This window comes from Sinocyclocheilus rhinocerous, unplaced genomic scaffold, assembly GCF_001515625.1.
Source record: "Sinocyclocheilus rhinocerous isolate Xijiao unplaced genomic scaffold, SAMN03320098_v1.1 scaffold837, whole genome shotgun sequence".
Taxonomy (NCBI): domain Eukaryota; kingdom Metazoa; phylum Chordata; class Actinopteri; order Cypriniformes; family Cyprinidae; genus Sinocyclocheilus; species Sinocyclocheilus rhinocerous.
This window is the reverse complement of record NW_015650219.1, coordinates 900,011-927,345: the sequence shown is the minus strand read 5'-3', so window position 1 is coordinate 927,345 and position 27,335 is coordinate 900,011. Positions and strand designations below refer to the sequence as shown.

General features: G+C 36.5%; 1 protein-coding gene across 1 annotated transcript in view; it reads left to right on the top strand.

The window, feature by feature from the left end:
• The first annotated feature begins 3,482 nt into the window (after positions 1-3,482).
• arhgap36 (Rho GTPase activating protein 36) overlaps positions 3,483-27,335 on the top strand; it is a 31,101-nt gene continuing 7,248 nt past the window's right edge. Inside the window, exons 1-4 of the mRNA XM_016516540.1 lie at positions 3,483-4,010; positions 19,081-19,237; positions 22,291-22,359; positions 25,565-25,854. Of these exons, the coding sequence (XP_016372026.1) occupies positions 3,918-4,010; positions 19,081-19,237; positions 22,291-22,359; positions 25,565-25,854 (609 nt within the window). The 5' untranslated portion in view covers positions 3,483-3,917. The remainder of the gene's footprint in view (positions 4,011-19,080; positions 19,238-22,290; positions 22,360-25,564; positions 25,855-27,335) is intronic.

Here is a 27,335-nt window from a genome sequence, read left to right as displayed (position 1 = left end):
GATCTACAGCAGGCAACCACAGAGACTGAGACTTCAGAGACTGCTTCTTCTTACCATTCCATATGAAGCGACCCTTCCTCATGTGACTGTTCTTCTGGCTCCCAATCAGACAGTGGACAGAAACCTGGTGCTATTGAGCCAGAGCGCCCTCAGCAGTCCAGGAAGTGCTTGGCAAAAATCTGTTCTTAGTCTGGAACAAGATCGAGTTGGATCTTTTCTTGATGTTCATCTTCTCAGACTAGTCGTTCAAGTATTCCGACAATATGAAAAGCATAACGTGAAAAAAGAGGCAGAATACCACCACATGAAAATAGTGTGTGACGCTTGTTTTAAATATTTAGTGAATGAAAAAAGTCTGACAACCAGTGTTTATTTGCCTTGTACTCTGGCGTGAAGCCTCTGTGTTTTTAAATGCCTTGGTATTGCACTTCCGTAGAAGTATGCAGAGTTTCTTTTACTCTTTTAAGGATTTACTATAATATTTATCACTACTCTTGTGTACTCTGTGCTTAACCCTATCAATGTCAACAGTATTCTCACAGGTACAAGTAAAAGAGAGAGAAGGACAGTGGAAGGAGATGGTATTATATGGGCAAAACAAAGTAGAACTCAAGAAATGTACCTTAGTGGACTGTTAGAAGCCCTGTGCATCAATTATGAAAATTCCAGAGAGGGTATCCATTGGAGAGACATATAGATTATAATCACTAGTTAATGACATTCTAATCAGTAGTGTTTGAGTAGTGAAAAATCCTCTCTATAGTTTCACTGGCTTCACTCAAGCCGTTTTCTCTTTCCTCGCACAGCCGATAGGTATTCATTCTGAATCCCATTTCGGAACACAGAAGAGTCAAATGTGCCAAGTAATGGAGAAAAAAGGGAGTCCGGAACAAGTTTGTTAACAACCATCTGGTTGCTGTCAAGGGTAACCAACGACTTTAATCAATTCTTGACAAGTTGACAACTCCCTGCATTACACAAAAGACTAATTTTTGTCGCATTTTTACATGCAAGATAAGCCTGAGTTTAGTAGTCTAGCACAAAGGTCCTTTGACAGATTGCCAGAATGGAAAAAGCTTTTAAAATTCCATATTGCCCTTGTTCATTAGGAATAAAAGAAAGACAGGGTGGGAAGGCAAGACAATAATAAGAATTCTATTTTTGTTATTTTTTCCTTGGAAAGACATATTTTAAAATTTGCGTATTATAGACCTCACCCTCCAGCAGAAATGACGATTGCTGTGAGATCTCTAATCAGCTTAAGTTTGTCTTGCCTATGTGGTAAAAGGTATATCATTCAAATAAATTATTTTTCTTGCATAACAGTCCTTCGCAGTTGTGGTGTTGTTTTTCTACTTCAAACTATAGCCCCCCCCCTTCATATTTTATATTATTCAAAATCCAAATTTGATATTCAATTTAAAGTTTTTTCAATTTCTCAAAATTCAAGTTTTTTGTTTATAAGGCCTTCTCAACAGGGATTGTGATTTTAGATCAGGAACCACACAACTTACTCAAAATTTACATTTATGTATAAAATATTTAGCCAGGAACAAAATAAGTTTGAATAAAACACATCCGACTGTTCACTCTCATAATGTGTATAACCTAGAATAACATTTTCATATTCAAAGAGATATCAGGAATTTTACCACAAAAAAAAAAAAAAGTTTTTGAATCTTGGTATATTCTTGGTATGTTCACAATACCAAAAGAGATGAGACAAATCTTCAGTCATCAAAAATAAACCTTTGTAGAAATCACTTTGTAGGATAGCATCGATGTATCATTTTATAAGACACTTTTTTGATTTTATTGTACATAAAGAATTTCTGAGGCAAAATCCACACTCTTTCCTAGTTAATGTTACCTGTTAATGTCTGTTCCAATAAAAGACGGCATTATAAGAAGCTACTTCATGCTGGAACAGAATACGAACACTCCTGACTTTGTGGCAAGGGATAATTTACCAATAACTGTTTCAAACACATTAAGATGTGGCACAACCTGAGAAAACTAACCCTTCATAAATATAATCCCAGAAGGGATGACTCCAAAAACAATAGCAAATTCCGTTGCTGTGACTGGGATTTTATAGTGTGACAAAAATTCCTCATTTTTAAAAGGTATTCCTTTGTCATTAAACCACACAAAATATTATAATTCCACATCAAATTTATGTAATCGCTTCCATTATAAGGATTTTGAGCAATATTGCCCCCTTGTGGGTTTATTTGTACCCTCCATTTTTGCTGTTTATCAAACTTCTGCAGCGCTCACTTTTAGCAACCACAACCACCGCAGCACTTCTGTAAACAGCTGTTTTCCGTTGTGTACTGGGAAATGTTTCTGATCCACGAGGCCATCGTGTGCAATTACAAAAGGTCAAAACTATTATTTTTTTTTTTCAAATGTTGAGTAATACTACCATTCAAAAGTAGGAGTTTACTAAGATGTTTTAATGTTTTTGAAAGAAGCTTACCAAGGCTGCATTTATTTGATGAAAAATACAGTAAAAATAGTAATATTGTGAAGTAATATTTATATATACTTGCTTCATTCCCGTGATAGCAAAGCTGATTTTTCAATAGATCTTACTCCAGTCTTCAGTGTCACTTGATCCTTCAGAAATTATTCTAATACACTGATTTGGTGCTGAAGAAACATTTCTTATTATTATCAATGTTGAAAATGCTATGTAATATTTTTTTGGAAACAGGCATACATTTTTAACAGGATTCTTAGAAGATTCTTTGAAATAGAAACCTTATATATTCATTCAATGCTGTATTAGCATTCTGTATCAATATAATGCATCCTTTCAAAAAAAAAAAAAAAAAAAACATGCTGACCCCAAACTTTTAACCAGAATTTCTGAAATGATCACATATATATTTTTGAGATGAACTACTTGGGATTTTCAGATTTTTTTGAGATGATCAAAGCAAAGTTGTATAAGTAATAATCGAATAAGTGAAAGGATAATATTTGGGATTAAAAAAAGTGTACTTGTTAAAGAATACATATTTTATTATTATATGTTTTTATTTTCAATGTGTGTGTGTGTTTGTATTTTGTATTTTATATTGCATATAGCTGGTCTGTACAGAAGACAAAAGTTATTTGTAGGCCATTTATGATATTTATTAAATGTCTTCACACAAGACTTTGAGCACGAGTCTTGCAACCTATTTGACAGTAAAGTAATATGAATTTTTGTAAATGTGATATAAGAAACAGGATAGGGTTAATGAAATGTTGAAGAGATCCGTGTCAAAAAGGATTTCTTGTTTTGTTTTTTGTTTTTTGTGATCAAGTGTGCATAGTGTTGGTTCTAATATTTTAGTCAGATCAAAAACATCATGGAGCAGAGTTCAGTTATCGTACTACAATTACTACCAAGATAAAAGCTAGTCATACTTGAACCGACTTGAACCTTCAGACCTTTGTTTTATGGCATGCGCAGTTAAGGAGGAGGGAATGGCAGGAAAAGCGAGACCTGATCCCAGCCACCGGCACAGCCCATACTAATGCATTCCCAGTGCTTCCTGGTGCTGCATCACAGTGAAGGCTGTGAGCTTGTCAAACTTTGAGCTGCCAGTGGTACATTTCCTGTTGTTGACAGGCAAGGAGCACAGCAGAGGCTGCACTGAGCTGCGTGTAGGGACTCGCATTTTATCAGCTGGAGTGCACACAGACACACTCAGAGAGCACCCCTTCACAGGAAGAGCTGCTATCACTTCTCAGATACACAGACGCAGAGGAAGCACTGACACTGAACCTCTTACCAACGGCCCATAAACAGGAGCTGCTTCACAGATGGACTGACTCCCTCCACCAAGAGTTTGACTGATGAAAACAAGTGGGATCTGCTTTGTCTGTTTTCACCTGATCCGAGTGTCTACCCAGGAAGTGTTATGGTTTTGTTCTACATGGGATCGGATAAAACCTCATCTACAGTCATGCAGCCTGAGGACCCTGTTCGCCAGGACATGCAGTTCTACTATGTGGTGAGTAGGGGAATCACCTACAGTTATATGCAAATGTGAACAGTTTTAACACAGGCTCAAACTGTATGATTCCCTGCACATAATGATTTACATTTTAAATGTATTGTAAGAAGTGTAAACTAAAGTTACTCTGTTGCTGTCATATTTATTTATATTTATATTTTACTAACACATGTTCTCAATCATGTTCCCCGTTGTAAGCAACCTACATTAGGGTTGCGCCACTGAAATATTCATTTCTCTCTCTTAATTTTTCTTAAGATATGGCAGTAAATATTAATTATTAAAAACATCAGGATGAACCAGTATTAATATCACCCGTTTTGGGGTCATCAGTATTGGTAAACATGCTATAAAGTAGGCTGTATACTACTGCACTTTGATCCATGGGTTAATCTCCAGGAGAACTGATATTGATATTATATGTATCTATCTATCTATCTATCTATCTATCAATATATATATATTATATATAACTAATATCTACAGTTGGTTGTGCCTACAAGTTTGAACTAAAGTCCCTTAAAAATGTTTCAGTATGTATATAATTGTTTGTAATAAAGTAGCCTGTGTGCACTCCAGTTTGGCTACTAATGATAATTGGGGTTTGTGATGCAGAGATCGCAGGTTCAGCTCTGGATGTGGATGCCCCGTGGACTAAAGAGTAGAAAATCCTGACACTGTTGTGCTGGATCTGTCCCTGTAATTCACACAAATGGTTCCTGCTAAATGACATGTAATGAAATTTAAGAAGGGTGATCAATTCAGAATGACGGCTTTGTTTCTAAAGGTTGATTTAATAGGTTCTTCACCCATCGGGTCAAGCTAATCTGAACAGCGCAAATTTAATTAAACCCACTGGACGTCACATCAGCCAATGAGCCAATATAGACTACACACTTACTGAAATCTCAGGATTTGCATCAGCTGATCCGATCATTTTGTTGCTCTTGGTGGTAAAAGCCTAAGTAGAAATAGATTAGGAAGTTGCTTTCATGCTTCAAAACAGCGCGCAGTGGAAAAGTACGAAGATTTGATGGATTGGCCAACATCTTGGACAGTGTGAAATATAATGAAGACCATATGCTGTGAGTGTGGGGGAAGGGGTCCCCGTTCTATTTCATCCTGCTGTCAGCTGTTTGCAGATAGCCATCAGCGTTCGTTAGTAGAAATAGGACAGGTGCAAAACCAGCATTACTGTAGATTTATGCACCGTATCCCACAGCATTTCTCATGACGTACTTTAGTTGTTCTGTCCAAAAAATTCACGCTATTGCATTGCATTGTAAAGAGCTTTTAGTATCTGTTCATTAGCAAAGGTAAAACATACAAGGGTCTATTCTCAGGGGAGACAAAACAGGGCCACCAGCTTTCACATACTTAAGAGCTTCTGGATAATGATTAGAGTCATTCTCGGTGCTGCACATTCCTGCAGTGTTAGTCAAGGTAAACAGATCTATCTCTTATGTCAGTACTTGATCAATGAGAGGCTTCTCATCTCCACATTATGTTTTATAGATGTGTCAAACTTAATTAATGCATATGGCCAAACATAGCCTACTTAAAACCGTGGTAACGCTGGAAAACTTTTTTGCCAACAGACTGTGTGGGGAAAAAAGTGTGAAATATGTGCTGGAACATTGGAAAACTCTGCATTGGGGTGTTGGAAGGATTGGGGCAGGCAGATGAGGATTAGATTGTCTCCATGTGTCGTGAACCAAAAAAAAGTAGCAAGAAAACACAACACTATTCAAGCTCACAATTTCTTGCATAGGACAGCTGAACTCTACCTGGGTTACTTTGCAAGGTTTAGTTTCACAGATACAAGAGAGGTCCATTGATGAAAGATGATACAAGGGTTCCACAAACTTTTTTAGGACCCATCTGACGGGTGTAATTTATCTATTACATTTTCACTAACTTTATCTCTATACTGAAGAACATTTTAGTGAAATATGAGGGAGGAAATCCATTTGTTCTTTTATTTTCTGTTTTCCTTGTCATATTATTTTGGGTATGCCTGCTTATCAATTTCATGTCATTATCATAAGGCTTATGGTAAGCCACAAAGAAGAGGATAAATATTAACAAAGACACGCGTGTAAGTTATACAAGCAAAGAGAGAATAGACCATATCTTTTATTTCTGGTGTCACAGCTTTGCAGTGTAATGTAATGATGCACTGAAACAGAACTGGCAGTTCAGTATATGTTGGTTCAGTAGCAGCTCTGATGGATTCTGTGATTTCGTTCAGTGAAGGATTCATCAGACTGATTCAGACTGGTAACTGAGATGGTTGCCAAATGTCTATTGGTGTTTTTGCACACTTGAAGGGTACCGCAAGAAGGGGACGCCACAAAGTTCTAAACACAGTCAGCTTTTTAACAGAATATACAATACAATGGTCTATACCAGGGTTCCTCAAATCTTGCCCTGGAGGGCCAATGCGCTGCAGAGTTTAGCTCCAACCCTACTCAAACTCACCTACCTGTGATTTTCTAATGATCCTGAAGACATTGATTAGCTTGCTCAGGTGTGTTTGATTAGGGTTAGAGCTAAACTCTGCAGGAAAGTGGATCTCGTGGGCCAGATTTGAGGATCCCTGGTCTATACAATGGTCACTTCAAGGAATTAATTTTAACGTTTATGATCATGAAAATCCGGAGTGGCAGGTCACAATTCATTTTAATGCTTTTAATGCTAATGCTGGCGGGAGAGTTCAAGCTCACTTATAAATGCGAGTGGATTTATTTACATTTTTTGTCATGTATTATGCATTTTTCAGTCAAACTATACAGCTCGTGCTGTAGTTTGTTTTTACATTGTAGCCACATAACATGTTGCAGGAAACACTGCTGTTAGCTGCCTCATACCATGACTTTGCATGAACTCACCAGCATTCTCAAATTTTGCGCGACTTACTTTTCCTCACTCAGTAACCCACAGCTTGAAAACAGCGGTTTTGTAGTCAGTATGAAATCAAAATTCATCTTACTTTTTTTTCTAAATGAATTTTATTGATCCTATTATAAATGATTCATCCATGCATAAGTTTCATGTTTTAATTTCTTTTCACCTTGAAATTTTGTATTAAATTATTATAACTTCAACTTCTCTTTGGTGATGTATGCCAGGTTTCCAATCTTTTAGTACAACTGACTGCAAGCTCACATTCAGATCTGCCTCAATCCAGTTAACAACTAATGCAAGTCACAAAACGGAAGACCTGTCATTGCACGCTGCCATCTTAACTTTATACTTCAAAGCTTGTCACCAGTTTCCTCAGTGAGCAATCACATGACTCAAAACATTTCCAGTTGAAAGGTTTTTATCGTATGATTGATGAGCATGAAAGACCAAAGGATGTCTGAGAACTTCCTTTTCCTCCCCTCTTCCTGGTATATTTCATGGTCAAGCCCATTGAAAGTATGCCCACTAAGTGATGTGAGGTCTACTAAAGGGCACCAATGGCCTTAACAATGATTTTAATTGGAAATAATACTATTATCTGGGGGATTTGTGGAAAGGCCATTCTGTGGAATGTGAGTGTTCAAAAGTCTTGCCTTCATTAGAGAATTAGAGCTTAAATCTTCTCTATGATTTGGAATTTGAAGAGAGTGGTCGAAGACGTTTGAGTTGCATCACACACAAGTCAAACGTTGCCAGAAAGACTATAAACCTTGTATGCTCTTGAGAGTTTACAGTCATTTGGTTGCATGTATTTGAAGTTTCTGACCTAAAAGACAAAGAGGGTTTTCTTTCCACAAGTGTTTTTATAGACCGTTATGTGCATAATTTTAAACCTCAACGCAAATTCAATCTTCTTTTTTAAAGTTCAGATACAGCATCTTCAGACGATGTGTCACCATCTCATGTCACAAGCCTCTGCAAGCTAAAAGGGAATCATTTTATGTGTTTTATTGAAAAAACTTGATGGGAGTAATTTGGATAGCTAGGATTGAATTTACTTGACCAGCAGAGACAAGCAATAACGAAAGTGTGTGGGGCCAGGGTTCAAGAGGTGAATTCATGCATAAATAGAGTGCAGTCAACCAACATATATCTAACAATCAGTATTACATCGCTGGAAGCTTATAGGGATGACTATGTGTAAATTGCCATAGTTGATCGATTGACTGATCCGATCCAGACTATATAGTGATTGCAGCCTTTAGCAATATTGTTATGATGTCTGTCCCAAATGCAATGCCTATATGGCAAGACTGATAGCTATTTCTACCTGTTTGGAAGGACTGGTCATCCACATGACATGAATAAATCTGTTACATGATGAACAGATATATTTGGTTCCATTTGCTTGTTGATTAATAGATGCTTTTTATGTTAACTGAGTAAGGTAAAATGGGGCTAAATGATAGATCAAATTAGCTCGAATGTAATTTTTGTTGTTGCATGTGATGACCTCGAGGCAAAATTTACACATCACAGTGACAAACAGGTGTTTAGGAAAAGGTTATGGTGCTTTCTTTTATTTACTGTTTGAGGAGAAAACACTAGCACCGCCATACTCAGGGGTATTATTTATTGTGGATGTCAGTCAGTGGAAGTTTCTTCAGCATAATGGAGCAGAACAGTTGAGAGCTGTGACGATGGGTGGAGTATGTCCTGTTTAGAGAAGCATGGCATCTTTTGCAAATGTTTTTGTAAATGGCATTTCCTCTCCATGACCTCTAGGGATATTTTGAAGAGCGGATTGATGTTATAAGGCAGAGAAAAGATAAGAGGATTGAAAGGATAAAAGGAAAAGGAAATAAGACAATTTATGACTATGCAATCTGTCCTCCTGGAAGATGAGATGAGACCACACTGGCCCACACACACCTTGAATTTTGGATTTACTGTATGACGTGATTGATAGAAGCCAAGTGAATCTTTTCTTTTGCACTGCTGCACTATTCAAATTTGAATATGTGTCACTTTGTGTTACAAACTATGAATCAAAGTTGTCTAAAGAAAGACATTACCATTCAAAAAAGTCAGTAAGTCATCTTTTTTTGGTCACCATGGCTGCATTATTTGACCTAAAATACAGCAAAGTCAGTAATATTGAGAAATATAAATAACGGGTTTCTATTTTATTGTGTTTTAAAATATAATTTATTTCTGTGATGGCAAAGCTGAATTTTCAGTAGCCATTACTCCAGTCTTTAGTGTCCTAGAGAAATCATTATCAGTGTTGAAAACAGTTTAGTTTAGTTTTTTTAAGGTTTTTTTGCTGCTTTAATTTTTTTCTATTGATTCTTTGATCAATAGAAAGACAGCATTTATTTGAAATAGAAATCTTTAGTAACATCACACATTTCTTAACTGTCACTTTTAATTAATTGAATGCATCCTTGAAAATTGAGCACATACTAAAAATGGATTCTTCCATTTTAATGCAAATTAAACATTGCAGAAGATCTGTTTTCTCGAGCTTTTAGATATTATAGATGTAGAACATTGTGCTAGATTGTTTTTGATTGACTGTGAAGTGCAGTAAGCTATAATGTCTGCTCAGATGACTCGACATAATAGAGCTCAGTTAGATGTTAGTGTGGATATATTTATTATGGATTGTTCAGCTGTTCTATATTTACATGTACAGTAGCATCATTGTTGATTATGGTCAGGTTGAATCAGGCAGTGCCATTAATAAAGAGTATTACATCAAGCCATAGTATCGTTGAGTTACGTGGAACCTGAGCATTACTTACAGATATTCACTGTTCTCTCTATTTTCTCTCTTTCCGTCTCCATCTGCTGATACGCAGCTTCTCACTGCAAGAGAAAATAAACACTGTACCAGCAGCAATCAGAGCACTTAAACATGGATCATTTCCCCTGTCTGTGACTGTACTGCAACGTGAACACTAGTCATCGTTACCTTTTCCCCCTCAGCATGTCTAGACAGAGCTTTGACTCTGCAGAGGACACGATCCGTACTGAGAAAAGTATGAGGGTAACAAGTAGAACAGGTGAATGTCAGGACTCATAAGTGATTCCTGATTAAGAAAAAAGTCAGGTTTTATTGTGCTGCAGATGTAAAGGTGTATTTTTTAAAAATATATACTTATATTGTTTATTTTTAATGCCAGAGAAAGTTTAGAGACTGTGGATGAGATTTATTTTTGGTTTATGTGTTATAGAACTTGCCAACTATGACCTGTAGTGGGCAGTGCAGTCTATAGCTTTAAGTTATAGTCAACTTCCAATAATTACACTAAACACAGGCATGATAACCAATAGCTTTATGATGTATTGACTTACCAACATTAAGTGATGATGAGTGTATAAACAGATTTTTCATAGACATCATGGAAAAGTATAAATTTAGTATGTGTCAGTCTTCCTGCATCATCGGAGCATCCGCATCAAACCTGCAAACACTGGATTTTACTCTTTTGGGACAGATCTGTTCCTGTCCCTGTCCATCCTGTATCAGGGTCATATGATCATATTCACCTAAATGCACTATGTTACGGCCAAAACAGGAAGAGAGCATCCTTGATGTCAGGGTCAGAGGTCAAAGAGATGAAACTGAGGTGCACTTCTCTTTTAATGGCCGGATATGAACATTCTCATGTGTAAGGAAAACCGCTGGGACAGTCATCACTTTGTTTAGTTTTTTTCAGTGAGAATAACAGTCCAAAGATTTTCATGGTGTGTTACTGCCAACGATTTATTAGATCTCATATATAAACAGAAATCTAAATGAAATGTTACTGTTTTTTTTATTGAAGCACGTCACTGAGGATGAATATTTCCTGAATCTTACACAGTACTCCCTAAAATCAGCCAAAAAGGGCTTTTGTTCAGCACCCTTCTAAAATGATGAAGGCTCTTTTGGCAGTCCTGATGTTGTGAAAACAGTATGATTGTGGATGGATGGTATAAGTGATGAAGACATCTGGACTGTATTTCCATCCCTGATGGAGATGGAAGAATCTCCAGAGAGCTCAAGCACATCCAAGCCCTGCAGATGGTAAATGAATGGCAAATCCAAGACATACCGCACACAGCCTCACACCACATTCCAAACACATTATTCAGAAGCCGCACATTTATCAGCCTGAAGAAATATGTCTACTATTGGTGGCACTGTAGCTATTTCAGGTCAAAGAGGTCCAGGATACCTGGAGAAAAGCTATCCGTTGGCATGGCACTTGCTAAGCTAGCACAGGACTGTCAAAAAAAAAACAGGGACAAATATCATCCAGAAATCTGTCACTGTCATCATCTATTAATGAACTTTTTGTGATTTATATTTTGCTAGTAAAAATGTTATTCCATCAGAATACACAGATGTACTTCTGAATGAACATCAATCCAGAGAGATGGTGTACACTCTCAAAAAATAAAGGTTCTTTATTACGATCTGGAGCCTTTAACATCCATGGAAACTTTCCATTGCACAAAAGGTACTTTATGGAAAAAGGTTATTTAGATTATTAAAATGTTCTTTACATTAAGAAACATAGTTTTTAAGAACTGTTCACTGAAAGGTTCTTTGGGGAACCAAAAATGCTTCTTCTATGGCATTGCTGTGAAAACCCCTGTTTTGGAATCTTTATTTTTAAGAGTGTAGTTACAGCATTTACCAGCAGGGGCTAACTGCTTCAAGCTAACCAGGCCAAGGGCCAAACCATGGCCACTTGTTCTAGGGCCACGTTTTTCTAACAGTTTGTTGTTACCTTGTGCTTGTCGGGTACTTCCTGAGGTTTTGTGTGTCCGAGGTTGAATGAAGACTAGTCCGGATGCTACTAACAGTGCTGCTATCCAGGAGCTCCTCGCCAATGAGCTCAACCTGCAGTCTGTCAGCTAGCCGCACAGAAGTACTTTAATAGGATCATTTGCTGAGCCATCAGGCACTGACCAAACAAACATCACAAATATACTCTCACCCACGCCCAACACAGGCACCACTAGTGAAAATACTTGTATTTCGAATTGTTATTCAAATGATTACAAGTTATGTTACATTGAATTTGACAATTTCGTAGTAATTAGCATGCATAAAGAAGCACCTTGACCATTCAAACTGCTTGGTTTATTTAAAACAGTTATATTATTAGTTTAGGATTTTAACCCAGGTCTCTTTGCAAGTTATACAAAAACTACACTACTAGACTAACTGTTCTGTTCCCACACTCATGCTAATAACTGCTAAGTTTTGACATAGTGTTAGGGTTAAGTCATGCCTCGCCTAGAGCATAAAGTGAGTCAGAACTGCCACAGGTGCCTCTTTAAAACAATGAGTTGACATCAGCGCCACAGGTTTATGCAAGACCTGATGATCATGTCATCCTGCATGATTTGAGAATCATCTTGTGCTTTAATATAGAAACAAACACATTTTTTAAAATTTCATTTAAATATTCATTCAGCAAGGATGGATCAAAGAATGCACAAAAATGTGACAATAAAGACATTTACAAAATATTTCTATTTCAAATAAATGCTGCTATTTTAAATTTTCTATTCATCAAAAAATCTTGAAAAAATGTATCTGTTTCCACAAACATTTTAAGCAGCACAACTTTTTTCAACATTGATAATAAGAAATGTTTATTGAGCAGCAAATCAGCATATTAGAATGATTTCTGAAGGATCATGTGACACTGAAGACTGGAGTAATGATGCTGAAAATTCAGCTTTGCATCACAGGAATAAATTACATTATATTATAAAATAGAAAACAGTAATTCTAAATAGTAATATTATTTCACAACCGTACTGTGTTTACTCTATTTTTGATGAATGCAGCCTTGAAGAGCATAACTAAAGCAACCAACCAACCAAACAAGAAAGAAAGAAATACCCCAAACTTTTCAATGGTAATTTTAAAAAATGTATCTGGATTTGAAACTTCAATGTATTGTCAGACTTTTGAACTTTTTTAGAACACACTGAGCACAAAGACTCTTACAGTATCTTGCTTTTGGCTTAAAGGTAATCATGAAAAAGTGGAATCTGTGTAACAGATAAAATTGAGATCTGTGAGGTCAGCACAGAGTTGAAAGGTCAAACTTTATGTGTACGTGCTCATCATGAGGCAGCTAGTTTATGAATGTATAGTGTGTGTTTGAGTTTTACCACTCCACCTTCTGCCCGAAGCCCTCACATTTCTCATTTTTTCCTTCTTTTCTTTTCCTGCTGTCACTGTCTTCCTCTTTCTTCATTATCATGCTCTTCAATTTTTTTATTTGCCCTTGCTATTGTTTTCATTTCTGTGAAGAGGACAGGCTTTCAACAGGAATGAACTTATGAATACACAGAGAAGTGTTCCCACCTCCCACTGCAGGGAGGACAGTGTGTCTCCAGTGTTTATTATGCTGATGATGAGTGACAGTCTGACAGGGGAACTCGTTCAAAGCTCTGCTGTATCACTTTCAGGCTCCTCCCCCTCTGCTCTCGTCACTGACTGAGTGTTTATGTGAAGTTGCTCTTGGCAACCCCGGGGCTGCACTCTGATTTACATGAGTACATGGCAGATGGAGAGGACAGACCTCTCTCTCGCTCTTTATCCGTCTCTGCTTCTGTCTGTCTGTCTCATGCTCGGGTCGGATTGGCTGTACCTGTCTGAAGAGTCTGAGGAGATTGCTCATATTCACAGAGTGTGTGTTTCTGTCAGACACACTGCCCGTCTCACAGTCTGCAGGTAGAGTGAAGGGTGTGTGAGTCAATTTACATATTCAATGAGCAAAGTTTATGTTTTATTGTGGCTGCAGTTTTTTACAGTCTGAGACTGTAATGAATGTGTAGAATATATTCAGTGAATATGTAAATGCTATGATAAACAGTAAATGCTTGGGGAATAGCACACTCATAGTGTTTATGATGCCACTGTTTGCCACATGTGTTTGTTTGTATAGTGTGTTTTGTCTTTGTTATCTGAGTGTGGCTAAATCTGGATTTCACATGTTTAGCTACCAGCTACCGCATACTGTTAGGGAAACATATACAGTCCTTCCGTTGTGTATGTGTACAAGTTCGACAGAAGAATATGGATTTATAGTGTGTATCTACCTAAGGGTTAGTGACATGACACTCTTTTTTTTTTCTTTGTATGGATATACGAAGTTATTCAAAAATGGAATTTCAGTTTTTGAATTAATTTTTGATAATTGAGTGGTGCTTAAAGTACAAAAAACAAACAAAACGCTTACTGAGGATGGTGTAATGGCTGGTGTAAAAGTTTCATAAAAGACTGATTTTTTTTTTTTTATGACAATTCAAAGTCAGTGTGTGGACTGTATTTCAGGATCATTATGTTTTTTAATATCAGATTTTTAGCTTTTATTTAATGAATATGAATGGAGTAACTCTTTAAGAAAATTTAAAAACTGAAATTTAATATTTGTAAAAAAAAATTTGTATTACTTCGAATAATGTGTTAAAACTTGTGTACACTTGCATTTAAAGTGCCAAGTATTTGACTATTTTTGACTTGATGGGTACATCACTTGTCATTAAATCATAATGTTTTTGTGAATTAAAAATTCAAGTAACATTAACACAAAAATCACATTTCTGGTCACGTAACTTTTACGATAGATTTTTTTTTAATGATCTCAGACTACCTAATTTATCACTGACACTTAGCCTATTTAAAACGAGTGGCTGTTTTGCTTTGCCTTATGTTTTTACATATTTATTTATCTAAGATTTTAGTTGATTCTGTGACATCCTTCTGTAGGAGACAAATCATAGCAGAGATACAGCAGTTCCCTTTTCACACTAAAACAAGAGCATTGTGCCTGTTTATGAGACTTTACTGCCTTTGAAGTGGTGTTCAACATTTTTCATGTCAGTTTCAATGGCTTAAAAACATAAAACAGACCTCAAATTCCTTGGGATTCAGTTTTCTTTTGTTGACTTTATCCCATCAGGTATATAAATATAACCACTGATTAGGCCACCAGCATTACACACAGAATGATGAATTTAGTTTCTTGCTCTGAGGGAACTTCCTTTAGAAAATGATACATACTTAACAGGATGCAATGGAGGGATGCTGGCAGCCTAAATCAGTCTGAGGAGTGAAAAGAGCCCCTGTTCGAAACATTTTGGCTTCCTTTGATGCTAAGACTGTCCGAGGTTGTCTTATTGTTTAGTTTCGTAGCTTAGAGATCATCCACTGTGTGAGCAGATATTGGGTTTGCCTTTTTGTTTTTGTTATTTGACACAGTATCGATTAAATGGATAATTCAGAAGAGCTGACTGCTGCTGTTTTATTTTCTCTCGTTTTTCTTTCAGTTCTCTAAATGTGCAGAGAGATCAGTCTGGTCAGTTTGGTGTGTTGCTCAAAGAGCAGAGAGGTTCTCTGTAACTTTCCACTGTATGGACGCTTAGCTGTTTATGTTCTCACACTTTATTATGCGCTCCCATTTATGTACATTCACATGCATCCAGGCGCACCAAAACAAGCCACAGATGTAAATGCTCACCAGATGTAGTTGAGACTGAATAAACAATAGAAGTTTATCACTGATATATGCATATAATACTCGTTATCGTCACAAGAATGATCTGATTGTGATAGGAACACCAGGATTGTTACTGGATGAACTGTTATACAAGCACTTATTATTTAAAAGGGGCATCTGGGAACTATCAGCATGTTTCTAAATACAAGTATTTATACAGAGTTCTCATGAGGGTCCATGAGCCAGGTTTTAAGGATCAGGAGACAAATATGGTCAGAGCTCAAGAAGTATATGAAGTGGAAATCGGACAAGAATTCTGAAAGGAAATAAGAGCATGGACTACGACTTTTAAGGAATAAGCTATTGTTTGCTCTGGATTGCTAAGAAAATCTCTTCAAAGTGAAGTGAAGTAGTTTCGCAAAACTGTTTACTTTATTGTACTAGTACTCGAGCAACAATATTTATGGACCTCTGGTGTTTTTATCTGGGTCTTGTCATGCACTCAGGTATGTCTGCACTTGAATTATTTGTCTCAGACATGAATGCAAGAACCTGATTTACACATGGACATGTTGTAGCAGCCTGTTATTTTCCCTGTCAAATAAATTGCTGCCATTACAGGAACATTGTTTCAGCACAATATACACTCAGTAATAACCAGTGATTGGCTATGATCCAAATTGCTATGATTTTTCTCAGAATTGCGATTGAGGTTTTTTGGTTAAGAATTGTGGTTTAAAAAGTCGTAATTTCCTTTTTTTTTTTATTCTGTGGTGGAAACGACTTTCATACGATCATGATTAGTTGTGTAAATATGTGTATAGGTCTTGGTCTTTTCATGGACCTGTTATTTTCCCTGTCAAATAAATTGCTGCCATTACAGGAACATTGTTTCAGCACAATATCCACTCAGTAATAACCAGTGATTGGCTATGATCCAAATTGCTATGATTTTTCTCAGAATTGCGATTGAGGTTTTTTGGTTAAGAATTGTGGTTTAAAAAGTCGTAATTTCCTTTTTTTTTAATTCTGTGGTGGAAACGACTTTCATACGATCATGATTAGTTGAGTAAATATGTGTATAGGTCTTGGTCTTTTCATGGACCGACGGAGCTTCCTGCATACAGTCTTGTCTTATACTAGACTATTTCTGGTCTCCTCCCTCTGATATCTCAAGATGTGCTTGGGTTAGTAGGGTTTGATTATTGGGGGTTAGAGTTTTTGTATATTTTATGAACAGCCTCTGCTGAACATTTTAGGGCGCTTTTGTGACTATAAGTTCTTAAGTTCTCTCACTGTTCTTGAGAATGAGTTGTCTTGTGTTGTTTTCAGTTTTTCATTTTTGCACAGAGAAATATGGATCATTGTTCAGAGTGTGTTTTTTCTGAGCTGATATACTCTAAAATTAGCTTATTATTAAATTAACGATCATGGTCTTTACCAGCATGTACTTAATTTAGCCTGAATAATAACATATACATTAAAAAAAAAAAATTTCTTCGTAATTTGAGACATTAACACAAGACTCCTGATACGTCGAATAGGATGTGTGTTGCGTTTGTCATGACTGTTTGGTTTTACGAAGGCAAGTTAGTAGGGTTTGATTATTGGGGGTTAGAGTTTTTGTATATTTTATGAACAGCCTCTGCTGAACATTTTAGGGCGCTTTTGTGACTATAAGTTCTTAAGTTCTCTCACTGTTCTTGAGAATGAGTTGTCTTGTGTTGTTTTCAGTTTTTCATTTTTGCACAAATAAATATGGATCATTGTTCAGAGTGTGTTTTTTCTGAGCTGATATACTCTAAAATTAGCTTATTATTAAATTAACGATCATGGTCTTTACCAGCATGTACTTAATTTAGCCTGAATAATAACATATACATTAAAAAAAAAAATATTGAGACATTAACACAAGACTCCTGATACGTCGAATAGGATGTGTGTTGCGTTTGTCATGACTGTTTGGTTTTACGAAGGCAAGTGTTTCTCACAAAAGCCTTTGTGTCCAGTAAATGAGCACAATACTCCTGATGAATGATGGTGGTTTAGGTTTCAGTGGGCTTTGAAGAATGGCGTAATGCTACATGTGTTTGTGTTTTGCTCTTCCCTTCGTTCCTGACCTTCACTTTTTTGTTTTAAAAGCAGGGACAGTGTATGTGAGAAAGAGAAGGGCATATGAAATAGAATTAGGGAGGAGGGGAAAAGGAAAAAAAACTTTGTGGCTTGCATTGCCCTGAGGCCTCTCTCATCCTGCCACCCTGAAATCGCAGCCACAGTAGTTTTCATGTCTTTTTTTCTTGTAAGAACATCACTTAAATCTTATATCTCAAAGATCCTGTAAAACATCGAGGCATGTTTACAGTTCCATAATAAAAAAGCCTCCTTTATGCACATTGTTTGAATATGAATTTACAATAATAACTCAGAATGCATAGCAAAAAGAGATGCCCTCAGTAATACCAGTTTCCAGTAGTTTGTAATTTGTGGTTAGTTTCTACATACATCTGAAATACTGGTATCAACCGGGTGTTTGATGGATCTCATGCTGTTTTCACTGATCTCTATTATCAACAGAGCACAATGTGAGCTCTGTCCTTTTCTCCGCACCGGTTGGCATATTGCGTGACCACAACTCAAGTGGAAAGTGACCTCCCACGTGGACACAAGAAAACACATTACAGACACACTCCTGCTTTCAAGTAAACCCCAGTGAGATGACAACTCAAGCGTTTGTTTAAACAGTGAATGATTGGAGCTTTACAACCAGAGAATCAGGCCAAATGGCCTCATGCAACTTCTTAATTGTTTTTGGACGCAAGTTTTTTTTTAACACATATGATACTTAAAAATTGGATATGTACACTTTCAGGTTGATATCTTTCAGTTAAAGAGGACAAGACATTAGGTTTTGATTTGTTATTCTAGCAGTATTCAAATAAGCACTGAGGTTGATAGGCAGCAAATTTCCTTTCAGTAACTGTTTTGGCTTTCAGTTCTTCTCATTGTCATCACATCAGATGTGCCACAGGATGTATGCTGTCAGAGGAATTACTTTAGGTCAAAAAAAAAAAAGTCCACTAGCTATTGTATGTTTACCCAATACAGTGCTGCTGCCAAATCTAAAAGTAGCCGTCCTTGGATCCAAATTAAACAGAGAAGCTCAAATAGTGTTTTTCTCATATAGCGTGTTTTAAGTACTTAGACCTTTAGGCTTTTTGTGTTTTTAGTAACCCAGACAGGGCATTTTAGGGCATGTTTATCCAGACATGTTCCTATTAGGGAGAAATATCTAAAACTATGAATGTCTAAAAATCTCTCTTAAAGACTGTTGGAAGTGATTTCACACCTTTTAACCCCAGCTTTTGCTGCACAATATTTGATGGTTGGTTTGTAAGAGGGGTGCAAAGCACTTTAACTGCAGTATATCACTTTCAGCAGGGTAAATCCTGCTCTTGGCGATACGCCTGGCTGCAGAATTCCAACTCTGATCAAACACACATGAATCAGCTTCCCTTTAAAATGACAAACAGGTGTGTTCGAGCTGGGCCGCAACCAAACTCTGCAAAAAGGCATGCTGAGACCGAAAGTAATGCGTTCACTGTTTCACTTCTGCTTTATTTTTCTGTCTGTCTATTTCTCAGGGTGACCATACGTGGGCCACCATGCTGGGGCAGAGCGTGAGGCTGCAGCCTGTTTCCATCCAAAGCCTCTCGGAGCTGGAGAGAGCACGTCTGCAGGAGGTGGCCCTTTACCACTTAGAAAGAAGAAACCTGGACTTTAAGATCAGCATCCCTAGAGGTACATTTCCTTTTTGAAATGTCTTGTTTTGTGATGACTGGTAATCATGCATGACAGAAGAAGTGCATAGATTTAAATACTATATTATAAATGGCTTGAGTCACAGTCTAGATATGATTATTTTAGACAGATGCTTATCGAATTCTCAAGAAACTCATGCAGATATTACATTACAGTCAATTCATAGGTATTTCAGAGGGATTTCCGATCTACCAGATAAGACTGCTGAGAGGTGAAAATGAGATTTGTGAGTACAGCAGTGCTATACCAACAGAACATCTAGATTGTTGCATGGGTCATGACCCAAAAATAGGTTCCAGGTCACTTTGTCATAGACGGCAAGGAAGAAACAGCTCTGAATCCAATTAATAAAATGTAATCAACCATATTATCTTGCATAGTTATAAACAGACTTAACTCTTTCTATTATAGACATATCTTTTGTTGTTGACGCCAAAGACTGTGTCTCTAGTCAAGGCATTTTAAAACAAATTCATCTGTCACTTGGTGGAAGTCGCCAAATTAGGCAAACGCCAACATGGACAGATTGGGTGACATGTCCTTATCCCTGAAATCCAAGAACAAAACTGTGTGAAATATAAGACAATACAACCTTAGCCCAGTATTTGTTCCATGTGTTTGCCTTCTGCTGCCGTTTATGCCATTTGTAATATCGCTGAGCCTTTGCAATTCATTGGACTCATACATTTCATAATACATTTCAATATTTGGTTTTAAAGACGTTTTGTGTGCATTTGTACAATAAAGAGTTTTGGTACTGCTGAGTTGCCTTTCGGGTCAAGAAGCAAAATCATTATTAATAATAATTAACAAAACCACCCCTGTTTGTTATTTGATAATGTGAGATGGCATTTTGTTATCATGTGAGAGTCTCCTTATGTCCCACTATGGATGGGAAGTGGTATTCCCAGCACGTACAAGCAGCTCCACATGATCAGATCAGAGAAGGTCATCCTCTGTTCTCTATAGTGGAGTTTTCAACTGGTCATCTGTGAGAAGACCTCAGCCGGCACTTGGGGAAGCAGCCACCACAATTTATGGGAATATTTACGGAACATTTTCCTCCCAAAGGAGAAATCTGTCAGATTCAGCCTGGTGGTTTATTCAGCCGCTCCTCTTGGAATTGTCATCAACGTGTATGGCAGCTATTTTTGGGGAAGATGAATGTCCTTTGGAGAGTTAAATGAAACTTTGTGAAATGCACTTAAGAGAATTCGAAAAGCATGTCATGAGTGACTGACCTCTCTGTTTGGCTTTGGTTATTTTCTTGGTTTGTTTGTGGTTATTTAAAAGTTAAGTACTTTAAACATTTTGCATTTTGTCTGTAATATTGTGATTCCTAATCTTTGTAAACTCTAGCTGTATGCAGCCTGAAGCTGTTGTTTTGTTGTCATTGTTTTGTTTTAGTCTCTTGCTTTATAAAAGTGGCTCCTTTACTTTGTTTTCAATCTCTGCTTTGGCCTGAAGAGATTATTTATCCTGAATCAGGCTTATATCTCAGCATGCTCTCTGTTCATTCCCCTAATCATCCTCTCTCTGATGGGAGCTGATGGGGGGCTTTAGCCCATGATGTCTTGGCTTGTGGGGAGGGTTGGGGGCAGTTGCCATGGAAATAAACTCTCATTTCCTCAAGCCATGGGAATATGACCCCACCTAAAGCCCCTCTGGATGTGCTACAATCCCCTTTCGTTTTCTCTATCTCTCTGGACATCTTAACAGAGCTTCTTTTAAACCTTTTTCCCCTCAGCTCAATAACTCAGACCTCTTCTGATTCAAACCAGTAAAAGTATATCTGTAAGTTAAAGGCATAGCAAAATGGAACCAAATTACCAGCACTTACAGACAGGAAGAGGTTTGAGTGTAAACATGTCTGTTGGTTTGAGTTTAAAACGTTGCAGCACTGTGGGGGAAGTTTTAACCTAGTAAAGGGAACAGCTATTCATTACATTTTTACTGTTCTCCTGAGGGCCGTATAGACAGAGTACATCAGAGTTATGAAAACACACAGACAAAAGGTGTTTTAGTTTAGCTATACTTATTTTCAGCTCCAAATTTGGAAAGAATACTCTTTCTTTACAGCAATAAATGAAGGATAATTGTGGTTGGTTATCTACGTAGGAAATGTTTCTGCTTCTAATTGTGTCTTACCCACAGCCTCCACTGATATAGGGTTTATATAGTGCTATAGTGTTTGCTTTGCCAGCTCTCTGCCCATTCCTGGAGATTTCACTTTACTAGCAGCCATCTAAACGGAACACATTTTATTTTTGGGAATGGAAGACTTGTTGTTACATGCATCTGTTTAGGTGTTTGTGTTATGTGCCACTACCTATTTTACGTGTTTTAAGCATAAGATTTACATTTTTATATAATACTGTTTAAAAGTTTGGGTAAGTTATTTATTTATTTTAAGAAATTAATATTTGATTTGGCAAGACAATTTAAATTTATCAGAAGTTACAGAGAACACATTTAAAATGTTACAAAAAATCTATTTAAAATAAATGCTGTTGAATGAATTTCCCATTCATCAAAGTATCCGGGAAAAAATGCATCACATTTTCCACAAAAATAAAGACAGAATAATAGTAATAATGTTATAAAAAAAACAAATAATAATAAATGTTACTTGAGCATTAAATCAGCAGAATGATTTAATATTTAATATTAGAATGATTTCTGAAGGATCATGTTACACTGCTTTCAGTGTAAATTCAGATTTGCCCTCAGAAATAATTTACATCTTAAAAATATTACAAATTGAAAACAGTTATTTTAAATTGTAATAACAGTTGACAATATCACTATTTTAATTGCGTTTATTTGATTTTTGATCAAATAAATTAAGCAAGCATAAGAGATTTTCAAAAACGTAAAAAAAAATCTTAGACCCCAAACTTTTGAACAGTAGTAGTGCATTTAAGTAACATAAAATTTTTAGAAATTATATTTTGTGTAATTATGTATGTATAATTTTATATAGGTGTCTACACAAAAGCAACCATAATCCTGTTTTTTCTTTTTATCTCCAGAGATTCATAAAAGGAGGAAATCACTACGGAGAAAGTTTGACTCCTTCTCAAAAGAAAAGAAAGAGCGAGGTAAGAGATGCTTTTATGTCATTTTTCAAATAAATCTCATGCAACCTGTGTGTAAATGACTAGAAAGGCAATGGTTTAAATTTTGTAGTCTCACAAAAGAAAATTCCAAAGAAAACATGGTTTGTCTTTGTGATCATTTTTAAATGAAAAATTAAATGATCTTCCTCTGAAGTGCCTTTCTATTTTTGCCAAGGTCTACCATCAGCTATGTAGCTATTGCACTGCATTAGCAAATTAGGCTGGCTCCGTTCTAGTACATAATAATGGTCATTTCTCAAGATAGACAAAATCAAGCCCCACCCTACATTTTTCTTGTTGAATATCCCATTTTACTTTTAAAGGGGTCATCGGATGCAAAATTCACTTTAGAAGTTGTTTGAACATAAATGTGTGTTGGAAGTGTGTGTACACATCCATCCTATAATGATAAAAATCCACCAAGTGGTTTTTTAAAATCCCTATTTTAAAATCCCCTTTCTCAAATCAGGCTGTTCTGAGATTCCTGTCAGAATGACTTAGTTCTGCACAGGCCCCTCCCACGATAGTTGATTGACACTAGCGTTTTACCTTAGACCCGCCCTGAGTGAGCTGAGAGCTGTCCGCCATTGTGTCGACTCCGGTGCAGGGGAAGACAAGAACGTCTCAGATTAAGCGTTTGAGGTGCGACTGAACCGAATCATTTAAACAGTTGATTAATTCAGGAACGAAACACCGTCATGTTGCACAGAAAGGCAAAACAGCGCTGTGGCTGTGTTGGAATTTTTTTGTTGGCAAAATAAAGCAAAAACAGGCAATATAGTGTCTAAAACGTAAGTCTCATAATATTACCTTCTTGTTTATTGAACTGTTGAATAAAATCACATTTGTAATCATGCTGATTTTAGAGGTGAAAACTGGCACTCTTCGTGTGATATTGACTAACTTTCTTTCTGTGGCATTTTTATGCACAATGTCTCCCAACAGACATTCTACTGACTGCATGTAACTTTGCAAGTACATGTCAGCTAGCAAGTCTACTAATATGCTACTAACATTCAAATGAGAGTTAGTAGATATGTAAAGATATGTAAAGAGCTCAGACTGATCTCAGAGCGGCTCCGAAGTTGCCGGAGCTAAAGCAGCACTTATTCCTGAGTCTGTCGGATTTGTTTGGCCATGTTCCAGGAGTTCAGCCAAACGCCTGCCACCTGCAACCACAGTCTGGCACTTGTTTCCAGCATGTGCGTCAGCTCAAGGTGGTGGGTGGGGAGGGCTGAATGAAGGATGGTGATAGGGTAGAGGGAGGAATTTATTTAAAGAGGACTCAATCCCCATTCAGCTTATCAAGGACTAGCAACTAGTGGACCAAACTAACCTGACCTGCCACTAGACCTTTAAGCCCTGGGGCAGAGATAGGAGAAAAGGGATTGTGAGGATAGGAGGGAGGAGAGAGAACAACAAGACTGCTTTGCTTTTGTGTCGCTTTGACAGCCAAAACAGATTAGATGTAACCTCAGTGTAGTCCTGTTAGGGTGTTAAAGATGCTATTTAAAAGAGTGTGCTTTACGTATGCATCATGTCTTTGTACCTCCCCATCTACAAAATAAATAGTAGTTCAATTACATTTAGGCTGCTTTAGTAGAATATGTTAAATAAAACTTTCTTTGAGGTAAAGCATGTAAGATCCAGCAGAAACGGGTTTTTAAAAGGTGCTATTACATCTCATGTTTTAATTCGTTCTGAAATCATTTAAAGGGGTCATATGATGCGATTTCAAATTTTCCTTTCTCTTTGGAGTGTTACAAGCTCTTGGTGCATAAAACACAGTATATATTATAACGGTTGTTTATATATTTTTGTTACTTTATTTTTCATTTATTTATTTTTTGTTTTATGTATGTATGTATGTATTTATTTACATTTCCAAATATGTTTAAGAAGTATGTTAATGTGCCATATGTTGAATAGAGCTTTCTAGATTTAATCCCAGTGGGCAGATAAAGATGTTTTCCTTCTTAGCACAAGAAAAGCAAACAGCAGCTACACGAGATCACTTACTGAACAGCACAGGAAGAGTGCATTTAGATACTGATCATATTAAAACTGAAGATATGTCTGAAACATTATAGTCTTTATATGATACTTTCAAGTCATGTAAAAATCTACATAATGTCATTTGTGGCCCATAGATCTTTAAAGTGCAGTATCATTCATAGTCCAAAAAAAAAAAAAAAACAAGCCACAAGAGACAATCAAATATTAACTTTAAAGGACAGTTCATGCAAAAATGAAAATTCTGTCATCATTTACTCACCTGTATGACTCTCTTCTCTCTTCTGTGGAACATAAAAGAAGATATTTTCTCCATACAATGGAAGTCAATTGGCATCAAAACATTCTTCAAAATATCGTCCTTTGTGTTCCACAGTAGAAAAAAAAGTCATAGAGGTTTGGAACAACATGAGGGTGAGTAAATGATGACAGAATTTTCATTTTTGCATGAATTATCCTTAATAATTGATTGTCTCTAAGTCTCTTCACATTACAGGTGAATAGGGTAAAAAAAAGTATGCTTTCCCAGCTGATTAGTCACAGTACATTTAGACAATTACAAATTTCATAATAAAAACTGGAAGTTTAGTGTATGTACAGTAAGTGTTACAGAAATGGAGATGCAGGATTAAAAAAAAACTCATTTTGAGAAAACTGCTTTTAAAGATATGTATTGCAATTGAAATCTACAGACGCAAATTGATAAAGTGTAATAAAATAAACAATTAAATGTGTGTTTTGGATGTTTCCTTTCCACTAGTCTGAAAGAAGACAAGTTATGGATGCAAAATCTCAAAATTGACCTGAGAAAAAATAGGCTAGGATAAAATATAATAATATCGAATATATATAATATAAAATAAAAACTATAGGATAGGAATTGATAATGAGTTAGAGGTTTTTGTGATGACATTCGATATGTGCAGAGTCATTGTTTACTGAAATAAAGAAAGAGTTTCACATGTTTCACACACTCCCTTCCTGAAATGTAGTGTAAAACTAGTCCAAAACTCCACAATTTTGACACACGCTTTATGTTACATCTAAGCAAATAAGCTTTGGAAACTATAGACACTAAATATCAAAATCTATCCATGTAATTAAAACAAATTAAATAGTCCATAAGCCTACTGTTAAGGTCATCTGTCTGTTAACTGTTTGGATTCTTCCACAGAGTCTGCGGCCAAAGCCTTCGGTATCCCGCTCGCCCAGGTAATCGCAAACGACCGGGCATACAAGCAACGGCAGGATGCCCTGAAAGAGAGCCGACGGGACTGTCTGGACCTGGAGGCCAGTGTTCTTCACTTCCGTGCCGAGAAATGGCAGCACAATGGAAACCAGCCGCTGGGCAATACAGCCTTATCATCACCTGATGCTGCCTCCTCACCAGCACTGGAGGCCCACAGCAAACCTCCCTCATCAGCGTTCATGGACAACACCTCACGCACACACAGACGGGTAAGTGCATATTATCTTTAAAACTTCACCAACATCCTCATCAAAAATCTTCTAAAAGCTGTGGTATGTATGATTTTGGTCTTTTGATCTAGTAATCAGGAGCTGATTATTAAAACACAGAACCCGGGTCATGTTGAACATCTAACCTGAAAAACATCTGCAATTCATTATTACACATAACATCAAATGCATAACTTTCGGCCTGACAGCTATACATGACAACACATTTACGTGTGCTATTGCTTTGAGAGATTGTTGCTGACATCTCATACGTGAGCAAATAAAAGAAGAGGACACTATCTACGCAAATATAAATCAGAGCCAATAAAAACTCCTTGCTATCACTAACCTGGCATCATTTCATTCAAAGAATTCCCCATGCAAGTGCTGATATGGTACATCTCACAGATAAAAAAAAGAAAGAAAAAAAAAAGAGATAATTCACTGATCTCATGGACACTGTCAATAATAAACTTGATTCAGAAATACAAAAAAAAAAAAAAAGCTTTATGGAGTCGTACTTTGAGATACGGTAAAACAGATGTATATGCTCTAAGAAGTTATAAAGGTAATAAAGTTCATTTCAAGAATTTCAATTTCAATTAAAATTAAAATAAAATATAGAATTCTAATTAATTGTAATTAAAATTAAAATACTAAAAGTAAAAATGTCTGTTTTATTATATCATTTTCTGATCATAGCACATGATTATTCAAAGCTAAAAGGTGTTAAAAACTCTTTTATTCACTGTCATTGAACTAAATTGGATCAACACTGTATAAATTGTGTAGATAAAATGCACTTACTTGTACTTAATACACTTTTGATCAAAAATAAGCCATGATCCTGAGGACATCCTAATGATTAGGTTGACAGACTACAGAAGAAGAATTCATATAATCAGAAAAAACTAGTAAAAGGTCTCAAGTTTCAGAAAATATGCCAGTATTGCCCTTTATTGTGTACCTAATTTTTTTCCAAATGAATGAAGCTCATTACATCTAGTAGCCAGTCATCACAGTCCATAGCAGAAGAATGTTGGAAGAAAATCCCAGTAAACCTGTGACATTTGGAGGAATTCCAAAAAGTGCACACAAAGGACAAGGCTCGATCTGTTTCTTTGTGACAAGAGGAAAAACATTTAAAAATGAATAGCCAAAAAGAAGTTAAGGATGGACATAACCAAAACATTTGTATTAAGTCTGCATGAGCCTGATGGCAACGACTGCATATGAGATCAACATCATGCCTAATTTTTGCCAGCCTCACTTTTGTCCAAAAACAATTCGATGAATACATTTTAATTGGATAAGACTATATCGTGCACAAATAGAGCAGGTATAGACATGGGACAAGACCTGGCTCCAGATCTCATCTTCAAATGTGAGGCAAAAGTCTGACTCCCACTTAATAAAGGAGAGAGAAGGAGGAGAAATAGAGGAGATCAGCCTGTATAGAGTAGAGTAGACAATACACTCTTTTTATC